General features: G+C 40.5%; 2 protein-coding genes and 1 long non-coding RNA gene across 5 annotated transcripts in view; 2 read left to right on the top strand and 1 right to left on the bottom strand.

Moving 5' to 3' along the window:
* Positions 1–5,181, top strand: part of PCNX4 (pecanex 4) — a 52,973-nt gene extending 47,792 nt beyond the window's left edge. For 2 of the 3 annotated variants that reach the window (XR_010405203.1, XR_010405204.1), the window contains 3 exons: positions 2,956–3,027; positions 3,336–3,435; positions 5,115–5,181. Coding sequence is in view for 1 of the 3 variants with exons in the window: in XM_064571123.1 (XP_064427193.1) it covers positions 2,956–3,002 (47 nt within the window). In the remaining 2 variants the exon portion in view is untranslated. Of the gene's footprint in view, positions 1–2,955; positions 3,028–3,335; positions 3,443–5,114 lie in introns of those variants that run through there. The other variant, XM_064571123.1, reaches the window with a different exon arrangement.
* Positions 555–17,391, bottom strand: DHRS7 (dehydrogenase/reductase 7). The gene is made up of 7 exons (XM_045900980.3): positions 17,144–17,391; positions 12,279–12,431; positions 8,486–8,592; positions 7,797–8,036; positions 5,322–5,444; positions 3,843–4,058; positions 555–762 (listed from the first exon to the last, which is right to left on the bottom strand). Exons 1-7 carry the CDS (start codon positions 17,274–17,276, stop codon positions 715–717), a joined length of 1,020 nt encoding a protein of 339 aa, XP_045756936.1. The 5' UTR covers positions 17,277–17,391; the 3' UTR covers positions 555–714.
* A 119-nt stretch (positions 17,392–17,510) lies between these two features.
* Positions 17,511–19,592, top strand: LOC135361623 (uncharacterized). Its single transcript, XR_010405205.1, has 2 exons — positions 17,511–17,673; positions 18,995–19,592. It is a non-coding gene; the product is annotated as an uncharacterized LOC135361623 (long non-coding RNA).
* Positions 19,593–21,140: the final 1,548 nt, after the last annotated feature.

A 21,140-nucleotide genomic window follows, 5' to 3' on the forward strand; every position in this document is an offset into this window, starting at 1 on the left:
TTGAGCATCTCTTTCTTCCTCTATAAAGATGGATAATACCACATACCTTAGTGGGCTATTATGAGGACTAAATAAATTAACTCACACAAAGCCCCTTAGTACAGCAAACGGCATATGACAGGGGTCTAATAATGGCTGCTATGAGCCCTGTCTACTGCTTCAAATTATAGTCATTTGTACCTGTCAGCTCTTCTAAGAGTGTGAGTACCTCAGGGGCAGGTCCATTTCAGATACTTCTCTATTATCTGCTCATTATTCTGCACTCTGCTTCGTGTAATGTTCCATACATTTATGTTTACTATAATTCTTTGGTTAGCATTCTACTAACCTAGATTTTAAGAATATATGCTAGAGTATTTCAAAATGCTTTCTTGCAGGAGGGGAGGTGGGGGGGGAAGGGGTAACTGGGTGATGGGCATTAAGGAGGGCACTTGATGTAATTAGCACTGGGTGTTATATGCAACTGATGAATCACTAAACTCTACCTCTGAAATTAATTTAAAAAAATACAAAAAATGCTTTTTTTATCCAAGAATGCAGTATGTGTTAATATCTTTATTGCAAGATTCATGGCAATCTTTTATTAATTATTACATGTTGAAAGAAAAGTTGTATCTACTGAAAAGTAAAATCAGAAGTTAGTCTTCAGTGTATAAGAAGATTGCTGTTTTCATTTCTACCTCCAGTGGCTTAAAAAATACAAGTACTCCTCCTTCAGTCATGTTTTGTCTTCCAGGTTTTAAAGTAAGAGATATCTGCATCCTGTAATAAAGTGACAGTAACATGAATCAGACCCTCCTTATAGTTACCCTAGTTTTTTTTTTTCCTACAAATTCCTTCCGTTTTCAGGAGCTATATCATTATGATTCACCATTAAGAATCCTTATAAAACCTGGGCAAATGCTTAAATTAGAATAAAAGTCATAGCCAGAATTCTAGATCTCCACAAAAATATCTCTGTAGGACTCAGCATCATTATGTCCCTCTATCAGATATAAATATCATTGATTAGCATCTGCCCACAGCATTTCTTAAATGCTGGCATTTCTACTATTACTCTTCTGGACCAGCATATTATGCCTATAATAAATACAAAGAATTGGGGCACTGGGTAGCTCAGTCAGTTAAGCCTCCAACTCTTGATTTCAGCTCAGGTTATAATCTCAGGGTTGTGAGATCGAGCCCCACATTGGGGCCACATTCAGCAGGGGTCTGCTTGAGATTCTCTCCCTTTTTTCTCTCAAAAATAATAGTAATAATAAAAAAATAAATCCTTAGAAAAACAAAATAAATAAATACAAAGAATAGGTCAGGGTATTTAGAATTGAAGTATCTGACAGATAACTCTAAAATGATTTGTGAACTTCTAGTACATTGCTTAAAGTGTAAACCAAGGCAACTCGATAATCCTTAAGATGTGACATTTCATTTGGGAAGATACGCATTTACCACTTCTAAGAATGTGCACTAAGACAAAATAATAAATAACACAATTCGGTGCAGCTCTTGTTCTTGATCCTGAAAAATAATATATATTCATAAAAACAAAGTTCCAAATATAATGTTCCTAGCCTAAACAACAGAAATAAATTCAAGTATTATCAATAAGTACATTTAGCTTGATAAGCTATACTGGCATTATCTTAATGTAGATGCCTTATAAGTAAATTTCAATGAGGAGATGGAGATATATATATATATATATATAATAGAAAATAATGGAAGAAAAAAAGCAGGGAGGAGAAAACGGAGTAAAAAAATTGAGGAACAATTTTTTCAGTTCATATGGTTTTGCGTAAAGAATGAGGTATTTTATCTCAGAAATGTTCTTGGGAAATGAAAGGATGCCCAGTTTATCATAAAAAAGTTATTAGCAATAAGACCATGTACTAAGCAGGGGCACCTGGGTGGCTCGGTTGGTTAAGCATCTGCCTTTGGCTCAGGTCATGATCTCAAGGTCCCGGAATCAAGCCCCACATCGGGCTCCTTGCTCAGTGGGGAGCCTGCTTCTCCTCTCCCTCTGTCCCTCCCCTCTGCTCATGCTCTCTCTCTCAAATAAATAAAATCTTTAAGAAAAAAAAAGACCATGTAATAAGCAATATATTAAAGATGGTAGTTGGAAGAGAAGGGCCATCATTTTAGGAAAAACCAGATGTAATCAAATGCTTGATTTACTGGGTAATGTTTCTATTTTACAGTTAGATAATCTATAAACAAAACAAAATAACGTTTGTGGACATTCCAAAAAGCACTACTGCTATAGAGGCACCAGAACTCTAGCCCCTGGTCCCCTCTTTCCTTGAACCCAATCATTTCTAGAATGTATTCTCTCTCCGCCCTCTTGCTGAACTCTTTCATCTTTATCTGTTAGCTAAATATCCTGCTACCATCCAAACAAAAGCATTAAGAGCTAATAATTAACAAGCATAACACTCCAAGACATGTCTTAAGAGTTTTCCATATACTCACTCACTCCCCATGACAATCCTATGACTAAGTGCATCATTAATCTCCATTTTGTAGATGGGGAGATTGACTTACAGAGAAAAATTTGCCTGAGATGAGGGATGAGGTCACAGGATAGAGCTGGGATTTCAACTCAGGGAACCTGGTACGAGGCTCCATGCTCTTAACCAGGACACTATGTCACCTCCCTAGTATGGAGCCCTTTCCTTCTCAACTCTTATCCATCACTGGACACAATACCACTCTATCAGCTATCCTCTGAGTTTAAAACTCAGATGTAAATCTTTGATGAAGCTCTACCTTTGGAACCATCCCACACTACTATATCCCAACATTACCAAAACATATAAATCGTCCACATTACAACTTTGTAGCCAATGAATAGCCTCCTTCAGGATTTTTCAAGCTTGGGACTTGTTTAGTGCATCATGTTAGTTTTATAACCTTTAAGTCTCTTTAATCATTTTGGTTGTTTGCTTTTTTTTACAGATTCATTTCACTGTCCTGCAAAAACTGGGAACAAATTAAGTACCTAACAAATTGTGGATTGCTTAAATAGTGGTAGGTTATATAATGATACATATAGTATGCTTCCACTGAATAATTCTCTTTATAGATCAATCCCCGCTACCTTTTTTCTAAAAGAAGGTAGTAGTCATTGAAAAAATACTTTAACAATAAAAACCATCTACAGAAATGGCCTTTCTTTGCATTATCATACCCATAATTTTTAGCTTTAACTCATTACATTTTCTGTGATCTTTATACATTACAGATGGTCACAATTTTCTCAGAAATAGCTCATAATATTCCTCACTTTTCTGTAAGAATGAATGCCAAAAGAATGAATAATCACTGTATTTTTTCAGACATGGGCTTTTGGCACATATCATATGTGCACAGTGCTTCCAGAATGAGGCCAAAGGAACCAGCACTACACAGAGAATGTGCATGAGTTTTAACAGCATGGTAAGTCTTTGACAGAGTTAAGCATGGGCCTGAGATATACCTCATCCTGGGGGAAATGGGAAGGGAGGCCAGGTATCAACCCAAGGAGACCATACCAGGTAGGAGCTTGTGGTGAAAAGCAGTGGAAAAAGAGTATTTTGATCCATACACTGGTCAATCAGGAAGTGCAGAACAGAAAATGGCAATCCTTGATTTGATTTTACCTTGGAGAAACTTCTTTCTCCAAGACCAGTGGTAATTTATAGTAAACCAACAGATATGCACAGGGAACACAATTCTTTTTATCTCTTTTGTATTTACATCATGAGGTTGGTGGAGGGTTAGTAAGACAAGTTTTCAAGTACTAGAAGATTTCATACTTTCCTACAAGACTGATATATATTAAGAAGTGCATAAATGGGTCTTACCAAACCATTCTTAAAGTTCTCAATTCTTCTCTTCCCTAACTTGTTGGTTAGCCACAAGGCCCAGGTTGGCATATATTGCCAAAAATATGTTATTAACAAAAAAGGGTGATCCGAGATCCAAACTTCTTTCAAATCATTGGCCATGCTGATTAACATCAGCCGCACACAACGACTGGTCGCCATCTTGTGGGACTGGGCTGTATCAACGCCAACAGTCTAAGAAAATGTTAAAAAAAGAATTAAGTGAATGCTGTGTATTTATCCAAGTAATTTAACAGAACTTTTAAGCTGGAAAGGACGTAGAGGTCATCTAGTGGAGTGACCTTTCAGTGGGACCTCAGGACCCTTTGTATCCCCAAGCTACTAATGGGTGTCTATAAGCTATTTGTAGTATTTCCAAAAGCCTAAGAGAAATCATACACTTACCAGATAAGATTGTGCAGGCTCAACAAAAGATGAAGGTTCTTTGCTTTTTCCTTAGATCACCTTTAATGTCTTTACTGATAATTATATGTCATTTTAGCAATAAAAGTTTTTAAACAAATTACTAATCCATTTAGCAACAGAAGTTCTAGAAGATGTAGACTCCATGGGGATAAAATGGAGGAAGAAGATAAAAGCAGTTTCTGGTAGTGAACAAATCTGGTACTGCTCACCTAGTTAACCCCCTACCATTCTACAAATAAACAAACAGGCCCAGAAAGGTAGTGCCTCGGCTGTGCTCACACAGATCATTAGCAGCAAATAGTTCTGCAGTCCAAGTCACCTGATTCCTAGAATAGCACGCTCATTCTGTTTTACCCTAGAGCCTCCACAGAAAGTGTGAAAATATAAATGGTATCTGTAAACTTTTACACACAAGCAGAAATAGATTTATGTCTCAGTAGAAATCGATCCTCATGGAGAAGAAGGAAAATTTCACGGTCTTTAGAGGGATTTTGGGTGATTGAGTGAGACTGGATTCTTCACAAGACATTTGTCATCCACTGGGTAACTCACTATGTATAACCCATGAGCTGAGGGAGCACAGGCCTGTGCTCAGCACAGGTGAAGCTAACCTAAAATTATCTTAGTTCGGCAAGGCTTTTCCTAAGCTCCTTCACCATAGCCCCTCTTGAAAATCCCACGAAGATTTAAAGTACTAAAATTCAGCCACACAGAACCTTTCAATGTTGCTATAATTTGTGAATTGACAGAAACTGGGCTTTAAGAATACTGACAGCCCACATAATAGTGGATTCCTTATAACCAGAATCTTCTCAATTTCTTTAGCCTTTATTAAAACTGAATGCCAAAGCACCGTCAGCTAACCTTAACAGTGTTCCCAGTGCCATGAGGTAAGTTTTGTAAATAATTCATAACATGGTAACATGTTAGTCTAACATGTTAGAAAAAATTCTAAACCCTGAGACATAGTGATACAATACCAATATATAACTACTAAGGCCTTCAAATTATTCTCAAACTAGACATTTTTACCTTTTGGACGTCTTCAGTTAGGGAATTCTTCACAATATTTGATTGCACAGGTCCTGGACAAATGTTAGAAATTACTATACCTGGGTATGTAGCAAGTTCAGCTCGGAGGCAATTAAAAAAACCCTAATGGAAAAAAAAAAAAAAGGCAACAAATAAAATTAAATACATACATCTCATATTTGCTCTTAGCATGAAATTACTTTTCTGCAACTTTTTATGGGGGACAATAGTGGCACATAATCAAAATATGTTTTGAAATGCCAAGTAAAGGATGGGAACTATAACTGGGCAAGCTTATTAAACATTTTTAGCTGTAAGACTGGGGGCAATCTAGAACAGGCATCCTCAGGCATCCTCATCTTCTGGTAGGAAGAGTTCACCCCTTTTGGCAATGGTGGCTCATGCCATCAAGTGATTTTTTATGGTAGGTGCTAGACAAGTGGAAAACTCTCCCTGGAGATTATTCCGAGACACCCTCCTCACACCAGTCCCCAGCTCCCCACTCCAAAAGAGGTGCGTGTTCTCCACTGAGAATCACTGAGGTTGGGCCTCTCTTATCCCTCCGAGGGGTCTAAAGTGCCAGTGCTGACACCAGAGGGAGTGAGAGGGGTTAGTAATACTTAACGGAAATTATCAGAGAGTAAGAATTCAATGTTTTCTATTTATATTACTATTTTAACAGACAATTCATTTCAGCAAACATTTATTTTTAGGGTTAGCAAGAGACTGCATGGCTGGTTAAAAAAAAAAAAATACGACTGCTTACTTGATGGCTTTTGTAAAAACAAGCTAACCCTTCTAGACTTAAAGATATTGGCCATTTCTAAACCAAATAGGGAATAAACATCTACTTCCCCCCTCATCTCTTTTCTAAATTAGGAAATGTTCCAAGACTACATTGGTATAAGCTGAGTTAACCACTGAAGAGTCTAAATAGCTAACCCAGAGTGTGTTCATTCATGGTCCAACACTAAACAGTTCCCAGCTCCTAATGCTGACCACTAATAAACAGGGGCGGTGAGGGTTCACGCTATCAGAGATTAATAAAGTGGCTGACTCAGATGGACAGGAAAAAAGGCTTTGTAAATTCAAGAACTCTCATACCCTTAACCTTTTGCCTCTCTATAACAAAAGAGGATGAGGACACCATGAAAGCCAATCCATCAGATGCTAATACATCTCCTTGTCTGAAATCACATCTGGTATAGAGTGTGAACTTTTCAATGATAAACAAATTCACTCTAGAGCTTGTTGGGAATCAGGGAAGAAGTGTTCTTCGAAAAGTGCTTCCTGGTCCCAAGGTTCAGCTACTGGTTTAACTAACTGGAGTCTCAACCTGCCATGTTGTATCAGAGGATCAAATCCAGTAAGAAAACAGTGAGTCCTGGCAGGCAGGCCAGATAACTCAGGTTGTGTTTTACTGAAAGCACTCTGCATGTCATGAGAAACTTGGCTGCCTTCCCTCACCTGCCTGCCTGAGACTTGCCCAACTGCTCTGCAGGAAGTGACTACTACCCCAGCACCACATATGGGGACATCATCAGTGTCGCATCCGGTTCACCACTCTGCAACTGTCTGCTCTCCCCAGCAGAAAGAGGATACCCTAAAGAACCAGCTTCAGATCTTAATGAAACTGTGAGCACCATTCAGCTGTTCCATCTCATTATCCCAACGGTACAATATTCTACTCACACTGACCTTCAGCAGTATTAATTATAAATTATGTGTCTCCTATTGGCCTTAGGATCTAATCTGTTCCACATTACAGTTTAATAATATTTCTTCATATCTACTTTTAAGCCAACATTAAAACTTCATTTCTTTTCAATATTTACCTCTAGTAACTTATGCAACCCAAATCAAGCATTTCTCCTAGCCTCTGCCATGACTAGCTTTTCTTCTTTCAGTGAAGCCACGGTCAACAGAGTCAAGCCTAGTCCCAGTAAGGATATGAAGCCCAGGGCTACTCATCCAGTGGGGAGCTCCTATTTCTGACATGCATATATATTTAGACCAGGTAAAACAAATACCAACCACAACGGGGAAGGAAAAAGAAGCCACAGAATGAGAACGACAAGTACAACCTCAAGTGTGTGTGGAAGAAGTAAGGGGTAGATCCCAAATTTGCCATGAAGATATGGTAGAGATGAGGATAAGGGTGACAGGTTGACTAGACTGAACACTTCTTGAAGGTAGGGACCGTTTCTTATCTTTATACCCCCAAGATCTGTTGCAGGGCATGGCATGGCACAGTGTAGATACTCAATACATGTTTGCTGAATTAGGAAGAGGACTGTGAGATTCAAGTCTTTTTTAGCATCTTCTGGGGATGTCCTCTACCAAAGGTCTCTTTGGGTCTCTTCTGCTGTCTCCCTACATCACTGCCCAGTTCCCATGACCTCTAGCAGTGATGGTCATATCCCCCATATACATATTTAGATCAGTACCATCAGAGTTGAGTTTGAGCAGCCTTACCCGCAGAGCATGTTTGCTGGCACAATATCCAGTAGAAAGGGGCGCAGATAAGATACCCAGGAGGCTATTCACAATAACAATCTTTCCTTGCTTCCTCTCGATCATGTGAGGCAGAACACACATTGTCAAGGACACCGTCCCTAAGTAGTTAAGTTCTATTAGCTCCTTGAAGACATCCAGGCTGGTGTCCATGCACAGAGAACGCTGGGATCTTCCAGCATTGTTGACCAGAATGTCGATCTAGTTAAAAAAATCAGAAAAGGGGCACTCTGGGGATGACTTGTAAATGGACTGATGCAATTCTTAGGGATGGTTGGTTTTATCATTTACTTGAAAAAAATCAATGGAATGGTGAATTTTCAGAAGTCAGCAATGAAGAGAGAAAATGAAAACCAGAATTCACCTGTGGAATTAATTTCCCATCTTAAGTGACTTTTTTAAGTGTCACAAAAATAAAAGACACAGTGAATTTTTACCTTCTTTTGTTCCACATCGAGTAATTAGTACTTGTCAAGGTATGGAAAGTGCGAACTACATAACGCCAAGAATTCGAGTATAAGAGACTCGTGGGCACTGATCCCACTACACGGACCCATTTACCTAAAGCCCCTTCAGTGATCGCACAAAGATGGGAATCTCTTTTGTGGCTATGTCAAAGCAAGACTTATTGATTCAAAATGGCTCCTTACTTTACCAAACTCCTGGAGAACCACTTTGGTAGCTGCTTCGTGGGAACTTCTATCAGTCAGGTCAAGCGGCAAAACCAGTATATCTTTTTCTTTTAAATTGCCATTCTCTAGATAAAGACATTTAAAAATTAGTGCAGTAGTCATAAGATAGTTTGATCAGGCTTCTCGCTACTTGCATTAAGTTTAACACCCACCCTACAACTGGACTTGGCAACAAACTCATTTCTGGGGGGCCTTGTGGGAGAATTTCTCTCAGTGACCTAGAGCACTGGTGGTAATGAGGCAACATCTTATCAGACAAAATGCTGCCTGGGTCCACAGGAAGAAGGATGGCTCTCTTCAACGTGAATATATACAATCTAACACTGGAACAGACTCTAAAAGAAATCAAGATTATACTACAAGCTAAAAAAAAAAAGCAGAAATTTTGAGCTATTTCTTTAGAAGAACAGAGGAACATTTGTCTTATGATAGGTGCACAAAATATAGTTGCTCTTTTACACATATTAAAAAATAAAAACAATTTATGCCTTATACTAGTAAAACATTCAGAGTTCCCTAGTCACATGACACATAGAAGCTTCCTTCCAGAGAAAAGGATTCCAGGAAGCAAACAAGCAAAAGGACACAATCCTGAAATTCCCAATCAAGAAACACGTGGAGCTAGACTGGCCCTTTCTATTAGTGTTCATCAAAAGAATAAGGCTCTAACCTTGAAATACAAAAGTAACGCCAATACGAAAAACAAGCAAGGAGAGAAAATAAAAGAGGTAGAAAGGTTTTACAGGCAAAGTCTAAACTGTGAAACATGAACTGTCTTAAAGAGATGGAAATGCTTGCACCAATGATCAGACAGAAGAAAGGAAAACAATCAGCCTCACTCCAGCCAAGAAATGCTGACATAGTTCGTTTCTGCCAGTACAGGACTTGCAAGTCTCCACAGCTGGAGGAACAACTACCAGAGGGAGTGTCCCCGTGCAAAACACGAGAGGCCTCTGTAAGCGATGTCCTGAAAGAGGCCTTCTGGCCTTGGCTGCGGACTCCTCTTTTTTGGGTGGTTAGTGTTTAAAGAATGACAGGTAGAGAGATGACCAAAAAAATGGTCTGCTTGAAAATGCAAAATTATCTCATTTTAGGTACTAAATGTCCCATGAGAAATAATCACTTTATTACTTAGGACTGCTTTCATGTGAACATAACTACACCAAAACCCAGGCCAAAAAAATTAAAAATTAGCATTGTTGCTCTAATATGAATATGAATATTACCTCAAGCTGCATTTTACAACCTAATTCAATTCCCATTCTTTCATTTTTATAACAAAAATTTTATAGCATCCCATATGACTTTAATATCTGACATGTTAGCAAAATGAAGGATCATAATTCAACTTCTATGGTTACATACATGTATGCCATAACAACCAAACTGTTCTTTCTCTAAGACAAAAATATAAGATACGTGGTCACTGAAAACCCACCAGCATTTGAAAGAATTGGTGGTCACTCCCTAATACCAAGAGTCAGTGCAAAAGAAAAGTAGAAAGGCACACATGGATCAATGGAGCAGAATAGAACATCCAGAAATAAACCCACAATTATATGGTCAATTACTCTTTTACAAAGCAGGAAAGAATGCCCAATGGGAAAAAGACAACAATCTTCAACAAATGGTGTGGGGAAAACTGGACAGGGATATGAAAAGAATGAAATCTGGACTACTTTCTTAGACCATACACAAAAATAAATTCAAAATGGATTAAAGACTTAAATGTGAGACAGGAAACCATCAAAATCCTAGAAGGGAGGGGTGCCTGGGTGGCTTAGTTGGCTAAGCATCCAACTCTTGATCTCAGCTCAGGTCTTGATCTCAGGGTTGCCTGAGTTCAAGCCCCGTGCTGGGCTCCAGGCTGGGCGTGCAGCCTACTTAAAAAGGAAAAAAAAAAAAATCCTAGAAAGGAACACAGGCAGTAACTTCTTTGACATTAGCTGTAGTAACTTCTTCCTAGCTCTGTCTCCTGAGGCAAGGGAAACAAAAGCTATTGGGCCTACATCAAAATAAAAAGCTTCTGCACAGTCAAGGAAACAATCAACAAAACTAAAAGGCAACATACTGGATGGGAGAAGATATTTGCAAATGACATTTCTAGTAAAAGCCTAGTATCCAAAATATATAAACAACTTACAAAAACTCAACCCCCCCAAAAACAACCCAATTTAAAAATGGGCAGAATTTGCTATGACGTGGGTGGAGCTAGAGTATTATGCTAAGTGAAGTCAGTCAGTCAGAGAGGGAAAAATACCACATGATTTCACTCATATGTGGAATTTAAGAAACAAAACAATTTTAGTATATGTGCTGCTGAAGCGAGCACTAAGAAACAGATATAGGGAAAAAAGAGAGAGAGACAAACCAAGAAGCAGAATTTTAACTATAGAGAACAAACTGACGGCTACCAGAGGTGAGGTGAGGGGGGCGGGGGAAGTTGAATAGGTGATGGGGATTAAGGAGGGCACGTTTTGTGATGAGCTCCAGGTGTTATATATAAGTGTTGAATCAGTAAATTGTACACCTGAAACTAATAATACATTGCATGTTAACTGGAGTTTAAATAAAAACCTAAAAAAAAGGGGCAGAAAAAGATGAACAGACATTTCTCCAAAGAAAACATTCAGATAGCCAACAGACACATGAAAAGATGCTCATCATCACTTATCATGAGGGAAATGCAAATCAAAACCACAATGAGATATCACCTCACACCTGTCAGAACGGCTAAAATCAACAACACAAGAAACAACACATATTGGTGAGGATGTGGAGAAAAAAGGATACTCATGCACTGTTGGGAATGCAAACTGGTGCAGCCATTGTGGAAAACAGTGTGAAGGTTCCTCAAAAGTTAAAAATAGAACTACCTTCAATCCAGTAATTGCACTACTGGGTATTTAACCAAAGAATACAAAAACACTAATTCAAAGGGATACATGCACCCCTATGTTTATAGCAGCATTATTTACAATAGCTAATATATGGAAGCAACCTGTGCCCAGTGATTAATGAATGGATCAAGAAGATGTGATATATATATATGTGTGTGTGTGTATATATATATATATATATATATATATATATATATATATATATATCTAGCTCAGCCATTAATGGAATACTACTCAGCCATTAAAAAGAATGAAATCTTGTCATTTACAATGACATGGATAGAGCTAGAGAGTATAATGCTAAGCGAGATAAGTCAGTCGAAGAAAGACAAATACCACATTCCACTCATATGTGGAATTTAAGAAACAAACAAGCAAAGGGAAAAAATAGAGAGAGAAAGACAAATCAGGAAACAGACTCTTAACTCTAGACAACAAACTAATGGTTACCAGAGAGGAGGCGGCTGGGGGAGGGGCTGAAATAGGGGATGGGATTAAGGAGTACACTCATCCTGATGAGCACCGGGGAATGTATGGAAGCGTTGAACCACTATATTGTACACCTGAAACTAATATGACACTGTATGTTAACTAGCTGGAAATAAAACTAAAACTTAAAAAAAAAAAAGTGAATTAGAAAGGCATCAGAAAAAGAGAAGAATAAGCCAAGGGCAGCTAATGAAGAGATGCCCAAAGGAAGAGGATTTGGATCTGAGCGCTTGGAACATTTGGAACCAGAGTGGACTGCCTGGGAAAATCCCACGCTTCCCTCTAAAATTCTCAAAATTGTATTTGAATTTGGATTCTGGTTTATTTCTAGGAAGCACTGCGGCCATTTTAGATTTACTCACCAAGGCACCTTGTTTTCACCCTTTCCAGCTCCTGCACTCTTCTGGCTGACAGCACAAGGGAGACTCCCAGTTTAGACAGCTGGCAAGCCAGCTCCTCGCCGATCCCACTCGATGCTCCAGTCACCCAGACCACCATATCAGTCAGCTCCCATTCTAGTGGGAAACAAGTGTGGAGTGAGCAGGAAATGAGCTATGGATTACACCCCATAATTAAAGATTACCAAAAAGATAGTCTTAAACCATACCACTAAATATGAAGACATCATGTGTAGAGTTTAAAATTTGCAATATCTTATATTTATGGCCTTGATTCTGGTGATGCTCACACATATACTTAACTCAAACTCACTGAATTGTATACATTAAATATGTACAGTTTTTTTAACATGCTAATCATAGCTCAATAAAGTGATTTAAAATTTTTTAATTAAATATCCTCAGAAACACCTCCTACCTAATTTTTTTTTTTAAAGCGTGAATAAAAGGATGCCTGGGTGGCTCAGTCGGTTAAGCATCTGACTTCGGCTCAGGTCATGATCCCAAGGTCCTGGGATGGAGCCCTGCATCGGGCTGCCTGCTCAGCTCTCTCCCTCTGCCCCTCTCCCCAGCCCCTGCTCTCGCTCTCTCTCTCAAATAGATAAATAAAATCTTAAAAACAAAACAAAACTGTAAAAATGTTACAACACTAAAGCAATGAGGAGTGATTGGTTCTCCTTTTCTCCACTGAAAAACTCACTTGCACTACAAGACATGATAGCCACCGTCTATCTGAATTCCTAGAGAGTCACTGTGGTACAACACTCCTGTGTGCTTTCTTTATTAAAATATGTGTTATTCATCAAAAACAGTAGGGGCCCCTGGGTGGCTCAGTTAAACATCTGACTTCGGCTCAGGTCATAATCTCAGGGTCCTGGCATCAAGCCCCACATCAGGCTCCTCTCGCCCCCTGCTCATGAGGAGTCGGCTTGTCGCTCCGGCCCTACCCCTGCTCATGCTTACTCTCTCTCTCTCAAATAAGTAAATAAAATCTTAAAAAAAAAAAAAAAAACAGTAAAAAAGGAATCACAACACACATTTCTGATTTGAGATCATAAAAATTAAAATTGGGAAATCAGTTTACTGTTTTAGTCAAACCATTCTAAAACCTAATTGTCGGGGGTAACAGTATGAGCTCTGGAGACTGCCAGGGTTCAAATCCTGGCTCCATCACACACAGCAAGGAAATGCCCTGTGAAAACTTGGTGCCTTAACGTTCCACAACTGGAAAATTGGGTTAATAATAAAACCTCCCTCATAGCACTGTTGAGAAAAATGAGTTAAAATAAGTATCCAGAGCAGTGTCTGACACATACTCAGTGCTCAAGAAAATGTCAACTACTCATTGCTAAAAGTGTTTAACAAATAGACTTTTCAGCAGCAACACATAGAATATTCACCCACTAACTTGTGTGTTCTAATTTCTCCAGCCAGGGGCAATGGGGTTCCTAACTATAATGGCTTAATATTTTTTATTACTTCCTACGTGCTTAAACACATTATCTCATTAGAACCCTCCCAAGAAACTTAGGAAATAAGAATTATCTTAATTTTATAAAAAAAGGAAACTGAGGATTACAGGCATTAATTTACCAAACTAGACTATAAATTCCCTTAAGGCTGGGACCCTATCTGCCTTGTTCACTGTCCAGTGCCTAGCACAGAGACCGGAATATAGAAAGAACTCCATCAGTAACTGTTGAGTAAGCACGCCACAACCCTAGCAGAGCTGGGATATAAGCTCCAAAGCCACACTCTGACCACTAGCCTATGGTGCCCACATTTTAATATGATCAATCTTTTAAAACCCAACTATTTCTTAGCCATTCAAGAAAATACAACTTGTCTTCAGGAAAGAGGTTTCATGTAAGTATCTGAACTAAGCTGGGAAACATCCCAAATACTGCTTCTAGGCTACAATGCCTTCGTATCATATGTATTCACTCATCGACAGCTCATTGTTCCAAAGTTCTGCAATACTCAGACTACAGAGCGAATATAATTGTTTGTAACTATTTACTAACTAGTATACAGCTCACAAAAATTTCTTCACGTTTACACCACTAAGCAAATATGACTTAAAACCAACAATGAAGGGGCGCCTGGGTGGCTCAGTCGCTAAGCGTCTGCCTTCGGCTCAGGTCATGATCCCAGATCCTCTCATCTCTTGCTTCTCTAAGGCTAAATAAACACCTCCAATGTCTGTGACCTTCCCTCATATGACATGGCTTAAGGTCTCCTCACTCTTTGTCTCACACCCCTCTGCACAAACTCTAGCTGGCCAATGCTTCTGCTGAAGAGAACTGGCCAGAGAAGGATCCAGGACTCCCGTGGGGTCTGGACAATGGCTGCCTCGGCCACTGGGGTGTCCCAGGGTCCAGCACAGAGGCTGACACATACGAGCAGCCATTCAGAAGACATCGGTTGTGGACTGCCATGTTTGCTTCACATACTACATGCCTCCCAGGCTTGCCAAATCTTTTCTGGCAGTCATTCCAGAGTCCACTCACACTGAGGTTACTGCCAACTAAAACCCGAGTTTTCCTCTGGCGTGCTGCTGGCTGGAGTCTTCCTCCTCTGGACTTGTGCCATGGACTTTTCTGGATCTATGTGCAGTATCTGAAGTTAGTCGCCCTTCAGTTTCACCATGTGATATATATCCTTAGAAACACATAGAATTTCTCTAGAAGGATACATAAAAGGTGGGAAATGTTGGTTGCCTCCAGAGAGGCGTACTTGGTGGCTGCTGGGGGCAGCTTTTCACCACATATCCTTTTGTGTCATTGAGTTTTGTAGCATGTGAGTATATTGCCTATTTTCTAAGGTGACAAAAATAATAAACCTATGGAGAAGACAAGGAGGATTTACTTATTTATAAAATATATATATTTTTTACCTTAATAGAGTCTGCTCGTCTTTCCAGTCTAAACTGTTCTGGGAACCTGAGTGTATCTCCATGTGGCTTTAACTTTGTTTTATTATCACCCTCCCAAACCCCAGTGGTCTTTCTAGTGATTTTTTCCCTAAAAATTCCCCCAAGAAATTTTAACACCAGATATACTGTATATCCATTTATGTGCTGCATATATATATATGTATATCTGTGCTTTATACATAAAAAAAGAGTTCTAGAAAGCTTACTCTACAGTCAATGCAGGTTTAAGAATGACTAAATTTAAAAATTAAAACTTAAATTAAAATTTAAAAGCCACTGCCATTTAACTTTATAACTGTTTTGGGGGAATAACTTCTAATGTAATTTATTTACTTAGATAAATGATAAGGTATCAAATTAGTATGCAAATTAGCCTATTCTAGAAGTTCATAATAATAATAGCAATGTAATTAAATGTATCTTAAAATCCTTCAAAACTATTTTTCCAGCAAAACACTGAAAAGATCAAATGAATTTCTTAAGAACTATTTTTATTTTTTGCTTGATATGTGAACTATTTTTATTTTTTGCTTGATATGTGATAATAACTTTAACTAGCTGTGAGACACTGTCAACATTTTTCCTCTTCAGCACTTGACATAACTAATGGACCGAATAACTTTTGCAGAATTAAATTAAAAAAAAAAAACGATTTTTAGGTAATCTCAAGTCCAAGTTAACACAAAAGCACTCAGGATCAAATGGAAATATCCACAAAGTAGCCACAAGGCAGCCATCAGACAAAAGAAGGACTGATCCAGAGAAGGTCTGACAATCACAGCCATCTATTTGCCATAGTTTTGTAGTGTTGACCTTGCAGAGGTGTATTTTCCACCAACTCAATAATGTCAGCACTCCAGATGTTATCCCCCAGAAAAATGCAACGAGACAAATCAAATATTAAGGAATAAGATTTTGTGCAGTAGGGTTGAGCTTTGGAGGGATACAAAACACTGTACCATCTAAGATTTTTCTTTGGTCCTCAAGACCAGTTTTGATACCCTTGGGAGCCATACGGCTGCCCTGCCTCCCAGGCCCGTTTGGAAAGCGGAGTCTATCTTCTCCACTGCTAGCTATCACTTCCTAGTAAACTTCCTCACATGCTTTGGGTATTTTCACACAGGAAACTAGGTCCAGGGAAACCCCACTTCCCCTAGCGCTTATGGATCCAAAGCCTAGCTCTGGGTAGGTCATTTAATGTCTGCACACTGGTTCCCTATCGGGCAAATAAGATTAACAACGCCTACTTTGTAAGTCTCTGTAAAGGCTAGAGGTCGTGTCACATCGCTTGAGCACAAAGAATGTGTTTAGGAAACGACCACCAAATTTTAACCAGGGTACCGATGAAAGTGGGAGAGGCAGAATGCCCCTCAGTATGCCAGTAATGATCTCGCCCCAGGCAAAATCCAGTTTCTAGGGTGATACTTTTATCCCAGGACGTGAGTACGGCGGGGGGGGGGGGGGGGGGGGGGTGAGTCTGGACACTCCTTTTATTTCACCACTCGGGAAGAGGCAACAACTTCTGGGAGTAAATAAACCGGGCTCCAGTTCTGAAAAGGAGGCTTCCTTACAGACTCAGGGGACGGGCACTGTTTGTCCAAGTGGTGTCCTCCGTGGACGCAACAGCTGAACCCCCGGGAGGCAGGGTAAGAGTCCCGAGGGCGCCCCGCCCGTTCCAGCGCCCTCCTAGTTTGGCGAGCGGGCAAGTCCTCCGCTGACCCCACCAGAGACCAAGGAGCAGGACAGCCTCCTTGGCCCCGGCTTTTTCCTCCCCGACAGGGAGCCCCCGCGAAAGGCGCGGAAGCCCCACGCCACCCGGAGGGATGCGGCGACAGCGGGGACGGCCGCACGGAGCCCGGCCTCCCCCTCAGGAGGCGCGGCTGCCGGTCCTCACCTGGACGTCGCCCCTGCCACTCGGCCCACAGCAGGGTCAGGTCGGCATCCGCCCGCAGGAAGCGCAGCAGCTGCACCACGAGCGCGAGGAGCACGCACAGCACCAGCAGCCACAGCAGCAACTCCCAGCTCATCGCGGCCGCGCGCGCCCGGCTCCGAGGGGGCGAAAACTGAGCGCGTCGTAGCCGCCGAGCAGCGCGCAGCACTCAGCGCGGCCACCTCCCCCAAGGCCGGAGAGCCTCCCGGCCCCGGCTCCGCCCAGATGGTGGGCAGGCGGGAGGGGCGGCCCGGGCGCGCCTAGTTTCGCCCCGCCCCGCTCAACCCCGCCCCCCACCCCCCGGCGGCGGGAGCCGCGCCCTGGGCTGCGCGGAGGATGTTGGGAATCCCCGCACGCCGCGCTCAGTGTTCGGAACCCCGCAGCTGCTGCGCTCGCTTCGCCTGCGTCTGCGCCTACTGAAGGGTTGCTGTAGGGACGGAAGGCAGCGAGGACTTTAAGATTCGCGGGACCGCTGTTAGTACAGTAGCCACAAGGTTTGTCACATCACGAACAGTTCTTTTAACAGTTGTTTTGAGGGCATATAGTTTCAAAGCTCGGGTTGTGTCAAAAGGAAGAGCACAGATATTCCGACCTATGATCGCGTTCTTTCCTTCGTTAAATGAAGGGAACAAACTATCAATTTTCCACCCACGCCATGCTCTCACCCACACCCACACCCAGTGAACCCCGACTGAGTTAGCACCTTGTTTTAGATTTGGAAAGCAGTTGCAAAAGACACTTTGCCTGGTTCCTGGACGGGAAAGTGCAGTTTCAGTCCAGATGGTCCATGAGTACCTGCTCGAGGATCAGGATTGGAGACCTGAGCCCAGCTGGTGCGCCCTCAGCAACCTGAGTAAATTATTTATCTTTAGGTACCCACAAAGAATAGGGAGGTTTAAATAAGAAGATGCCTCTGAAGGGCACAGTAGCTCATACACAGTAATTATATTCATTCTTTTATAATTATGAGAATTGTCATTTTTTATTGTTATGTTTAATTGTCATGTTTAATTGTCAAATTAATTGTTTAATTGTTATTTATTGTTTCCTTTATAATGATCACTTCTTAGAGCCCAACCTGAAAGACAGGGACTTTGTTCATAAACTTCTATATTCTGGGCCTATAGAATTACCCTTGCACGGAGAGCAGTTTCAGTTGTGATGCATCAGGTACTGTTGTGATATGGGTCTGGTTCTCCAAGGAAGACCTACACTAGCTAAACTTTGATTTTGACCGATTGTTTACCTCAATTGCAACTTGGTGTAATACTGCTCAAGAGTTGCCCTCTTTGGTTTGTGACCTTTGCAATAGGGGTTTTCTTTTTCTGATGATAAATGACTTTTAAACTATGGTGCTTAAAGATACCACACTGAGTCTCATTCCATTGATAAAATTCCAAGAGTTTCCTCTGAGCCTGTTTCTGTAAAATTTGAGGATTGAATTAGATTTAGTGTCCCAAGACAGACCATACCATGGATGTGTACCTGGCTTCTCCATCAGAAACTCCAGCTCTGGGGAGGGTAAAAGGGGAACAGAGCTGTTTTTATGGAGAACTGGGACTAATACACAAACTATAATAAAACCACAGGGTCATTTCTCTTCACTAGCGATTCTTGCACTGGAAAATGAAAACAGTTGAAAATGAAAACACTACAAATTACAACATCATGAATTTCCTTTTACCTGAATAGAAGCATACTTTATTTTGGAATTTAATTATATGTTTAAAGAATCAGTCACTATGATCAGAAAAACAACTGTTACAGCAAATATCTTTGCAGTGCCTAATTGTCCTCATTTGTTCTATTCACTAGTGAGAAAAAGCCAGCCTCAGAATCTGCTCCCTTTGGTGAAGATACTCAGCAAGTTCTTGTCACAGTAGCATCCGTCAGGATTGCCTCTTCAAAACTGGATCCAAAGTGTGCAAAGCAAAGAAAAGATGAATAAATGAAGGGATTCCCCAGAGGCCCATGGGGCACAATAGGCAGAACAGTGGAGCCCCGGCCTCTCCTGGATTCGTCCGTTCAGGAATGGACAGAATATCAACCATTTATAAAAGTCCAAACGTTTTAAAAAGTGGATTCAAATATAAGCTACATTATTTCCAGTATGAATAGAGAAACTTAAACAACTGCCAGAGTCAAGGAGGGAAACACTCTCCATTCAGCCCCTTCTTCATTCCCATTTGGAAAGAGCATCGGCTGCTCCCTCTACTCACGTCTCTGTATCTTTTCATGAAGCCAGGACGGTGCTGAAGTCAAGTGGCCATCACACAAGTCCCCACAAGTCAAGGCAATGGTCCCTCGAGACAGGGTCCTTTCACAATTAGAGAAAAAGACTAACACCATATGCTTCATTTCAACACCTTACAATGTGCTTCTGACAGCACACAAACTTACTCTTAGCTGACTATCTGTTTTGGCAAAACAAATCTTAGTTCGGTGCTAAACATCCTTGTTCCCAAGCCATGATTTACCACCCAAAGTAAACGACACAATAAAAACAGAATACAATCAAAGCACAAATTTGTCGATACAATTGCACAAATTTGTCTATATAATTGCACAAAATGTCAATGCTATTCTTGATTCATTTCCACTAGAAATGAGCTTCAAAACATTTCATTGCTTCCTTCTAAACACCTATGTGTGTTAAAAATTAAGAATTTAAAAATGAAGGTTTTTGATCCACAAGCCTCTTAGGGACCCAGTTAAAGTGCATAGAAATTAGGTCATGGCTGAGAACAATGGAGAGTCTAATGGGGAACATTCTAGGCATTGTTGCAACACAACTTCCATCCTCTATAATACCTGGTATATATAACATACAAGGTATGTTCTGATGTCAAAGGCTGTTCCTTGGCATAAGCCAAATATAACTTTAAAACACTGATGAAAGTGAAACATCAGCTCCCCTCCTCATCATTTTATTTTCCAGTCTGCATACCAAGCTTCCTCTTTCTTTTGTCTTGAAATGCATTGAAGAATATTACTTGCAATAATTAAGTTTCCTTAACAGCTTTACCTTCTCCCTTTCCAATCCTATTGCAAACCTCCTCCCCAGCTCCCCACTCCCGTCCTTCTCCAGAAAGATGTTTGTGGCTCTCTGGAGCCATAATCACCTCTTCCCTAGTCTCATCTCTTTTATAATTACTTCTGATGGGAACTATATCTGATATCTCTAATTATTTTCAGGGTTAATATATTATTACCCCAATGAAACTTTAAGCTCCTTGAAATCAAGTAGCAAAGCTAATGCTTCTTTTGAAGAGTCTGCCGTACTTAGCTTAGTGTTAATACAACAAACGATAAGCCCACATTGAATTGCATTTTCCTTTCCTTGAAAGTTAAACCTCCTTGAAGATTTTATTTATTTATTTGAGAGAGGGGGAGAGAGAGACAGAGCACCAACAGGAGGGGAGTGTAGAGGGAAAAGCAGACTCCTCACTTAGCAGAGAGCCCGATGCAGGACTCGATCTCAGGACCCTGAGATCATGACCTGAGTCAAGGCAGATGCTTCACCAACTGAGCCACCCAGGTGCCCCCTAAAGTTCTTAAGTTGATAGAAAAAGAGTTACTAGATTTTAACAAATCTATCTTCCCTGAGTGTCATTAAAATGCTTTGAATAAAGTCCCAGCCAAGGCCTTTTGTATAATTGGTACCCTTAGTTTTAAATTTCAGCTGTGATAGAATGGTACCCCCTTCTCTCCTTTTGCTAATGGTCACTTTTGATGGTATGGGCTCAGGCCTACTCAGGGTAGATCAGCCAGAATGGAAGGCAGTCATGTGTAAGAAAACTCACTTTCCATAATAAAAGCACATATGAAAATAACTTTAAAAATCCAGAGTGTCTATTATCGGCAGTCTCTGGAGAAAAAAACAAAAAGCCCCAGTGAGTAGAAACAGGGACTGAGGAAGTCAGGGAGAAGAATATTCTTCCTGTAGAAGAGGAAGGTTTTT

The sequence above is a fragment of the Mirounga angustirostris genome, unplaced genomic scaffold (genome assembly GCF_029215605.1).
Source record: "Mirounga angustirostris isolate CCGP_5_RB_7025 unplaced genomic scaffold, mMirAng1.0.hap1 SCAF_9, whole genome shotgun sequence".
Taxonomy (NCBI): domain Eukaryota; kingdom Metazoa; phylum Chordata; class Mammalia; order Carnivora; family Phocidae; genus Mirounga; species Mirounga angustirostris.

Excerpts from the sequence above, each read along its gene's own strand:
- DHRS7 (XM_045900980.3), bottom strand. The coding sequence starts at position 17,276 with ATGAGCTGGGAGTTGCTGCTGTGGCTGCTGGTGCTGTGCGTGCTCCTC. Across the intron at positions 5,445-7,796 it reads CCAGCAAACATGCTCTGCGG|GGTTTTTTTAATTGCCTCCG; the intron begins GTAAGGCTGCTC and ends TTTTTCCATTAG. Across the intron at positions 763-3,842 it reads AGAACTTTAAGAATGGTTTG|GATGCAGATATCTCTTACTT; the intron begins GTAAGACCCATT and ends ACTTTATTACAG.